General features: G+C 28.5%; 1 protein-coding gene across 1 annotated transcript; it reads right to left on the bottom strand.

Moving 5' to 3' along the window:
- Positions 1-478: 478 nt before the first annotated feature.
- Positions 479-8,093, bottom strand: LOC111689823 (lysozyme-like). Its single transcript, XM_046954646.1, has 3 exons — positions 7,893-8,093; positions 874-1,044; positions 479-806 (listed from the first exon to the last, which is right to left on the bottom strand). Exons 1-3 carry the CDS (start codon positions 7,975-7,977, stop codon positions 577-579), a joined length of 486 nt encoding a protein of 161 aa, XP_046810602.1. The 5' UTR covers positions 7,978-8,093; the 3' UTR covers positions 479-576.
- Positions 8,094-9,000: the final 907 nt, after the last annotated feature.

Genomic DNA, 9,000 nt, shown 5'->3' with positions numbered 1-9,000 from the left:
AGTCTATAGTCTAGTCTATAGTCTAGTCTATAGTCTAGTCTATAGTCTAGTCTATAGTCTAGTCTATAGTCTAGTCTATAGTCTGTAGTCTAGTCTATAGTCTAGTCTATGGTCTAGTCTATAGTCTAGTCTATAGACTAGTCTATATTCTAGTCTATACTCTAGTCTATAGTCTAGTCTATAGTCTAGTTTATAGTATAGTCTATAGTCTAGTCTATAGTCCAATTTATAGTCTAGTTTATAGTATAGTCTATAGTCTAGTCTATAGTCCAATTTATAGTCTAGCATATAGCCAAGTCTAGTCTATATTTTTGTCTACATACATATATTCTAGTCAAGAGTCTAGCACTAACTACAGTTTATATTCTATAAAATTTTAGTTTCAAATCAAAACGTTTTTTTTTTTGATATTTGTTTTATTTTCATAACATTAGTTTTTAAAGCATAAGTTTAAAGATTTTCTTTCTTTAAGTATTAATTTAAAAAATAATTATGAATAAAAAAACTTAATTAGCATAAAGTAAATAATATAAATTTAAAAAAATGGCATTATTTTTATATATGTATATATTCCTCTTAATTCGAACGCACATTAATGCCACCGAAACTACTTAAACAATTGGCCAAGCTGTTGCCATATTGATACGATAATTCACCCTTGCAACCGTAGGCACCCAACTTATGGATGGCAGCATAATCGTAACAATCCACAGCATTATCACCATTACAATCTTGAGAGTATTTGCGCATATAATTTTGAATTGTATTGGCAGCACAGTAGGGATCATTAACGCAGTTGGCGTAGGCTAGGGAAATGTAAGGGAGAAAAAATTAGTAAAATTTTGAAAGTGTGAATATGTTAAGAATACCTACCAGTTTCCGATGCGGGGTCCTCATTGTTAATGGTCAATTTACCACCATCAGCCCAGTAGGCCCAAGTAATGCGGAACAAACCGCAGACACCACCACCGCAGTAGGCGGTTTGATTACAACCACTAATGGCTTCACAAATGCAACCCAAACAGACATCGGTTACGGGTTTTTCTGAAAAAATAAATTAATCAAAACTCATAGATTAATATTATGAAAAAAAATATATATTTAAACATATTCTATATTCTAGCCTATTGTCTATGCCATATTCGAGTCTATTGTCTAGTCCATAGTCTAGTCTACTGCCTTATATATAGTCTAGTCTCTAGTACTGTCTTACTTCTAGACTAGTACATAGTCTAGTCTAAAGACTGTTTTAGTTCTGTTCCAGTTCTGTTTTAGTTCTGTTCTAGTTCTGTTCTAGTTCTGTTCTAGTTCTGTTCTAGTTCTGTTCTAGTTCTGTTCTAGTTCTGTTCTAGTTCTGTTCTAGTTCTGTTCTAGTTCTGTTCTATTTCTGTTCTAGTTCTGTTCTAGTTTTGTTCTAGTTTTGTTTTAGTTTTGTTCTAGTTTTGTTCTAGTTTTGTTTTAGTTTTGGTCTAGTTTTGTTCTAGTTCCATTATATTCTAGCTCTAGTTTTCTTTTGGTTTAATCTATAGTCAACTGTAGAGTCTATAATCTAGTCTATATATTTCTCTTTAAATTTATTAATTTTATTTCTCACACATTTTCAATTTAGTCTAAATTCGAAAACATTTGATTTCATTCGATATTTATAAAACGATTCGTCATATTATTTTGTGACTTGTTTTGTTTTTTATTAAATATTTATTTCAAATATTAAATATTCGCATATTATAATAAAATGTTTAAATTTATTTGACACATTAAATCTGTATCTAATTAATTAAATTGAACTTAAATCATATTGGGGGGAATTTGTATAAAGAATTAACTAAAACCGGCTTTCTCGTAATATGAAAACAAAGATATTAAGAAAATATATATATATATTGATTTTTTATAAACAAATTATTTGTTTGCTCAAATAAGAAAAAAAACAAATTGAAACGTAATTACATTTTTTGCTTTTTGGGTCATTGAAGTGTGATAACATTTGAAATAGTTTGGTTATAAGGTTATATACAAATGATAAGATTTTATTTTATAATACTTTTCCAAGAAATATGTTTAGAGGGATTTCCAAGCAGTCTAAGGTGATTAAAATGTTATTGAAGTCAATTGTCTTTGAGATCAGCTGTTAAAATGACTTCACGGTATTAGTTTAGTCATGAGTCAAACATAGCTTAGAATTGACATTGACAGTAGGTTTAATCACTTTGAATACAATTAAGCATTAATATTGGATTCAAAACTAGATATTTTAATTATTTTTAAGATTTTGTCCACTTTATAAACTGTTCACTGTTAACTATTAAGTCGAAATAATTAGCTGTCAACTTTTTAAGCAAAGATATCGTGCTCATAGTAAAAAAACAATAAATCATTAAAGATTTTCTTTCCCAAGTCATTAACATTTTTATATATGCAAGCAATTGTTTAATTGTCAATATTGATGACAATTTCCCATTTAAAAACTAAACAAACTTGTAAAAATCAATTGCACTTCCTGTCATTAATCAAGTGTTCTGAAAATAAACACCTATTTACAAAAAAAAGTTAACTACAGAAGAACCACATAAAGAAACTGCAAATATTTCATTTCAACTTCTACAACACCAATCATGAACGTCCCTGAACCCTAAACTTCTATAAATAATAATAATAATTTTCAGAAAAAAAATCGTATAAATGAATGAAACTATAGTTTCCTCTTAATTAAACTAAATCACACTGTAGTGACAGAGAGAGAGAGAAGAGTGACTGCTAAACAACTGCTTGATATAGAATTTTAAGTCTGTGATGCTGTCAACCAACTAGTTTTGCAACATCCTCTACTCTTTACTAGAACTGCTTAAATTAACTGTTTTTTTTTTTCTTCGCAATTTATTAATGATTTTTTATTTTTGTAGCATCTTGTTTAAAGTGTTAAAAAAAATAAACAAAATCACTAAAAGATGAATCAATTTTTATTTAAAAAGACACTTAAAGGTGGTTTAGTTGATAGGATTACTTTTTAACTTAGTAGTTAATTTTAGTTATATGAAAAATATTCTAAATATAAATTTCCATAAAATGATTAATGATGATATTTTAAATTCAGGGGAATCGTTAAAGGACATCAGCTAATAGAAATCACAGCCAATGATAACTTTCAAGACATGTTAATTAAAAAAAAACAAAGACTAGCATAATCTATAAACTTAAGTGTAGACTAAAGTCCAGACTTTAAACGTAAACCGTCCGATCAGATTATAGTAGACCTGATATAGCCAAAAACAGATTAAAGATTAGACTACAATCCAGAGTGTAGACAAGACTTCATACCAAATTATTGAATATACACTATTTCACACACTAAAGACTAAACTATAATCTGGCTTATGAGCTAAACTATAATCTGGATTTTGGACTTTACTATAGTCTGAACTATAGAATAGACTTAAGTCTAGAGTAGACCATAGTCTGGACTATAGACTAGGTTATAGTCTGGAATATAGAATAGACTTAAGTCTAGACTAGACTATAATCTGGACCTTAGAATAGACTATAGTCTGGACTATAGACTAGACTTTAGACAAGAGTATAGTCTGGATTATAGAGTAGAGTATAGTCTGGACACCAAACTAGACTACAGTTCATAGGCTAGCCTACATGTGTATTTGACTTTAAGACCAGACTATGAAGTAGTTCAAAACGTAGACCATAGCCTCGACTATAGACTAGTCTAAAGTCTGGAATATAGTCTGGAATATAGACTAGACTATATTCTGGATCCAAGACTAGACTATACTACAGATTGTAGTTCGGACTAGTCTACAGATTAGACTATAATCCGGACTATAGACGAGATGATAGTCTGGACTGTTGCATACAATTTTTCTTGACTATAAATTGTAATATAGTCTAGACTACACCAGACTATAGTCTGGACTGAAGACTAGACCATAGTATTGACTATAGACTAGAATATAGTCTTAACTATAGACTAGAATATAGTCTTGACTATAGACTAGAATATAGTCTTAACTATAGACTAGACTATAGTCTTGGCTGTAGACTAGACTATAGATTAGACTGTAGTCTTGACTATAGACTAGACTATAGTCTGGACTATAGACTAGACTATAGTCTGGACTATAGACTAGACTATAGTCTGGACTATAGACTAGACTATAGTCTTGACTATAGACTAGACTATAGTCTGGACTAAAGAGTAGACTATAGTCTGGACTAAAGAGTAGACCATAGTCTGGACTACAGAGTAGACTATAGTCAGGACTATAGAGTAGACTATAGTCTGGACTATAGAGTAGACTATAGTCTGGACTATAGAGTAGACTATAGTCTGGACTATAGAGTAGACTATAGTCTGGACTATAGAGTAGACTATAGCCTGGACTATAGAGTAGACTATAGTCTGGACTATAGAGTAGACTATAGTCTGGACTATAGACTAGACTATAGTCTGGACTATAGACTAGACTATAGTCTGGACTATAGATTGATTATAGAGTAGACTATAGTCTGGACTATAGAGTAGACTATAGTCTGGACTATAGACTAGACTATAGTCTGGACTATAGATTGATTATAGAGTAGACTATAGTCTGGACTATAGACTAGACTATAGTCTGGACTATAGACTAGACTATAGTCTGGACTATAGACTAGACTATAGTCTAGACTATAGACTAGACTTTAGTCTGGACTATAGACTAGACTATAGTATGCACTATAGACTAGACTATAATCTGAACTATACTACCATACTATACTAGTCGGTACTATAGACCAGACAATAGTCTGGACAATAGACCAGACAAACAAATTCAGTACAAAAAATATAACTTCAATTTTAAACAAAATTGCATTTTCTTCGCTTCTTTGGATGTCAATAAACATCACTTCCTCAGAAAATAAAAAAAATACACTTAGTGCTACTAAGTGGTGTTAAAAGTTATTCTCTTAGAATTTATGCTAAGTATAGGCAAGATTTCAATGTAAACCAGACCATAGCTTTAACCATAAACCTTAATAAGAATTTTGCTTTATACTTTACGATTTTATAACAAATTCCTTATAAAGTAAAAGTCTAAAAGAATATAAATATTCTATAAATCAACATAAATTTAATATGTTACCAATAAAGGTTAAAGAACTTTAGATCTTTTTTTAGCTTACAAGCAATCAATTAAAATTTATTAAGAAATCAAAAAAAAAACTAAAAGTGTGGGTTGTTTAGAAAATCACAAAAAAGAATTGAATAAAAAAACTCACGATGAAATCATTTCAAATACAAAATTTGAAATTTAAATAATATTTAGCAAATAAAGGCAGAGAAAAGAAAATAGGTCATATATGTTATTATAAAAAAAATTTAGCTGATAAGCAGATTATTTAATAATAAGCATTAAGTGCCCCCAAACACACCTCGCTTTCAATATTATTTTTTAAATTTAATTGAAACTTTTAACAATAACAATTGCTAAAAGTATATTTTCTAGGTAAAAAAAAATATTGATAATATTATTAATAATAATAATTTTTGGAGGTTTTACATTTCAATACTTAATTTTAAAATGCCTGACACGTTAACGTTAAATTTAATAATATATTTTTAACAATTTCTTATTACATTAACGAACAAAAATACATACATACATATCTATGTATGTATTTGTATGTGAAAAGAAAAACAAACAATTTTAAAATTTTATTTAATTGAATACAAATTCACACAATTGCTCATGTGAGTGAATGTTTTTTTTTTATTAAATTGCAAACACTTTAAGTGAATAAACTTTTTTCAATATTATTTGCATTTTTCACTTCTTTTTCTCTTTTTTATTATTTCATTTTATAAAATAAAAATCAAAACTGCATAAAATATCAATAAAAATTGTTTTAAATAAACTTTTTACATAAAGTCAATATTTTATTTGTTTTTTTTTTGTCTTGCAGTGAGAAATTTTAATTAAAAACAAAAATATTTGTTTAAATGAATATTTTTTTTTCTAATTTTGAAATAAATCTTTGTTTATCAAAGTTATAACTTAAAGTGTCATACTTTAAACGTAACTGTTATACAAAGTAAAACAAAAATATATTATTCTACACGTTTTAAAGCCAAAACTGTACTTAGTTTAGACTATAGTATAGTCTATTATATAGTTTAGTCTATAATCTATATATATAAAATTCTAACGTTACTGACTGACTGATTGACTGATTCATCATCGCACAGCCTAAACGGTTAAAGCTAAAGAGCTGAAATTTGGACAGGGGGTTGGTCTCCCACCAAATAGATCCACTAAGACGGGATTTTTGGAAATTCGAATGTTTAGGGGGTAAAAAATGGTAAAAACGGATAAAATCGGTAACCTCGTATAGAATATAGCTTGGCCTATAGAGTTTAGTTTGGACTATAGTCTGAGTTTATAATCTGGACTATAGTTTGAACAAAACTCAAGTCTACAGTCTAATCTATAGAAGAGTTCAAATGTATTCTAGTCTACTTTAAAGTCTAGTCTATAGTCCAGTCTATAGCCTAATCTAAGGTCTAGCCTATAGTCTTGTCTTTGGTCTAGTTTATAGTCTAGTCTAATGTCTTAAGTCTAGTCTAAAGTCCAATCTAAAGTCTAGTCTATAGTCTAGTATATAGTTCAGTCTATAGTCTAGTCTATAGTATAGTCTATAGTCTAGTCTAAAGTCTAGTCTATAGTCTGGTCTATAGTCTAGTCTGTTGTCTAGTCTATAGTTTAGTCTATAGTTTAGTCTATAGTTTAGTCTATAGTTTAGTCTATAGTCTAGTCTATAGTCTAGTCTATAGTCTAGTCTATAGTCTAGTCTATAGTCTAGTCTATAGTCTAGTCTATAGTCTAGTCTATAGTCTAGTCTATAGTCTAGTCTATAGTCTAGTCTATAGTCTAGTCTATAGTCTAGTCTATAGTCTAGTCTATAGTCTAGTCTATAGTCTAGTCTATAGTCTAGTCTATGACCTAGTCTAAGAACCAGGTATAGTCTAGTGTATTATAGTCTAATCTATAGTATAGTCTAAAGTCTAGTCTTTAGTATGGTCTAGAGTCCAGTGTATTCTTTTATAATATATAGTCTGCTCGAATCTGTATTCTAGTTTACAGTCTAGTCTTTAGTTAAGTTTATAGTCCAGTTTAAAGTCTAGTCTATAGTTTAATCTATAGTATTGTCCATAGCCTACATCAGCCTTCACATTTTCATTCATTATTACTTCTAATTAACAAATTTCCTAATTATTAATATTATTAAATTTTTGTTTTGCATTCCAAATTAAAGTTATTATTCTTAATTTTACAAATCACTACTACTATTACAGTTTATGTTTATTAATAAAACAAAAACTAGCATGATTCCAAAAGAATCCCACTTTTGCTTGATTTGCTAGATTAAGATCGAAAATTTTGTTTTAGAAAATCCGCTAATTGTTGTTGTACTACACAGTCACCGGTTGGTTGGTTACTTTTCAATATATGTATTGTTAATAATACTAGACAATATTATACAATATTAACAATAAATAAACAAAAAAATAGAAACAAGTTTTCACTGATGCTAATTTAAAAAAAAATAATGTGTTAAATATATGAACAAAAAATAATAATAACAATAAAACATGCAAACTTAAAGAAACACGGATTTAATTGAAAGAATAAGAAAACGGAACCAGTAAGTTAAAAATATTAAAAAACAAATAGTTGTGAAAAGAATATTTAAGAATTTCTAAGAATGAAATTAAGTTGTGTTAAATTAAAATTACTGGGAAGTTTATAAGGAAGAGAAAAAAACCCACATAGTTTGTTTATAAATAAATTAAATAAATTTTTTATGTAAATACTAAATCTTTTTAATTTTTCAATTGTTACCTGATATATCAGCTTGAGTTAAAGTAATCATAGCCACGGCAAAAACTGCGGCCAAAACACAAGTATAAAATATTTTATTTGCCATTTTTTTATTATATTTTTTATTTATTTAGTTTATTTTAAAACAATAATTTAATATTTTGTTTTTGTTTTTTATTTATTTAAAAAAAAGTATCTTTAAAAAAAAGATGTTCACCGTTGCTTAAACTTGTTAAAACTAATTTAAATGTTTTTTATACAGAAGATTTTTGTAAGCTATTAGCTTTAGATTATGAATATAAAAAGCTTAGTAAAAGCTTTAAGTTTAAACTCATAACGTAAGTAAACAGCTGTTAAACAGCTTTATTTTTTTGAAGACGTAGTTGATACATGCAGGAAAACAAAAGACTTAAGAGGGAAACTTTAGAGAGAGAGAGTAGAAGATTGTGAGAATTTAGGGGTTAAAAACAAGTGTTAGCAACTTATTTATATACAAAAAACAGCTAGAAATTTATAAAATCTACCAGAAAGTTTTAAGTTTTGGAAATTTTTTGTCAAGCCTGGTTACAGTATAGACTAGAATTTGGTTTTTAGTCTAGTCTAAACTCGTATCTACATTATAGTCAAAAGACTGCAGTAAAACATACTCTGTAGCCCAGACTAAACAATAGGGAATAGACTAGTCTATATACTAGAGTATAGGCTAGTGTACAGGATAAACAAAAGACTAGACTTTAGTATGGCCTAGTCAATAGTGTGGTCTATAGTCTAGTCTATAATCTAATCTGTATTCTAGTCTGTACTCTAATTTATAAAGAAGTCTATAACATAGTCTTTAGTCTATAGTCTAGGGCAATAGTTTAGTCTTGCCTTTATCCTTTTATATAGTCTATTCTATACTCCAGTTTATAATCTAGTCTGTAGTCTTGTATAGTCTATACTCAAATCTACATTCTAGCCAAAAGACTGGACTAAAACTTAGTCTGCAGCCCAGATTAAAGACTAAACTTTAGAGAATAGACTAGACTATATATTAGAGTATAGACTAGTATACAGAGTAAACAATAGAATCGACTTTAGTATGGCCTAGTCAATAGTGTGGTCTAATCTGTATTCTAGTCTGTACTCT

Source organism: Lucilia cuprina, chromosome 6 (genome assembly GCF_022045245.1).
Source record: "Lucilia cuprina isolate Lc7/37 chromosome 6, ASM2204524v1, whole genome shotgun sequence".
Taxonomy (NCBI): Eukaryota; Metazoa; Arthropoda; class Insecta; order Diptera; family Calliphoridae; genus Lucilia; species Lucilia cuprina.
Note: the sequence above shows the minus strand (reverse complement) of the source record. Positions and strands in the feature narration are given on the sequence as shown.

Coding starts and splice junctions, on each gene's coding strand:
- LOC111689823 (XM_046954646.1), bottom strand. CDS start 7,977: ATGGCAAATAAAATATTTTATACTTGTGTTTTGGCCGCAGTTTTTGCC. Junction 1,045..7,892: donor AACTCAAGCTGATATATCAG/GTAACAATTGAA, acceptor TTATTTTTTCAG/AAAAACCCGTAACCGATGTC. Junction 807..873: donor GGACCCCGCATCGGAAACTG/GTAGGTATTCTT, acceptor ACATTTCCCTAG/CCTACGCCAACTGCGTTAAT.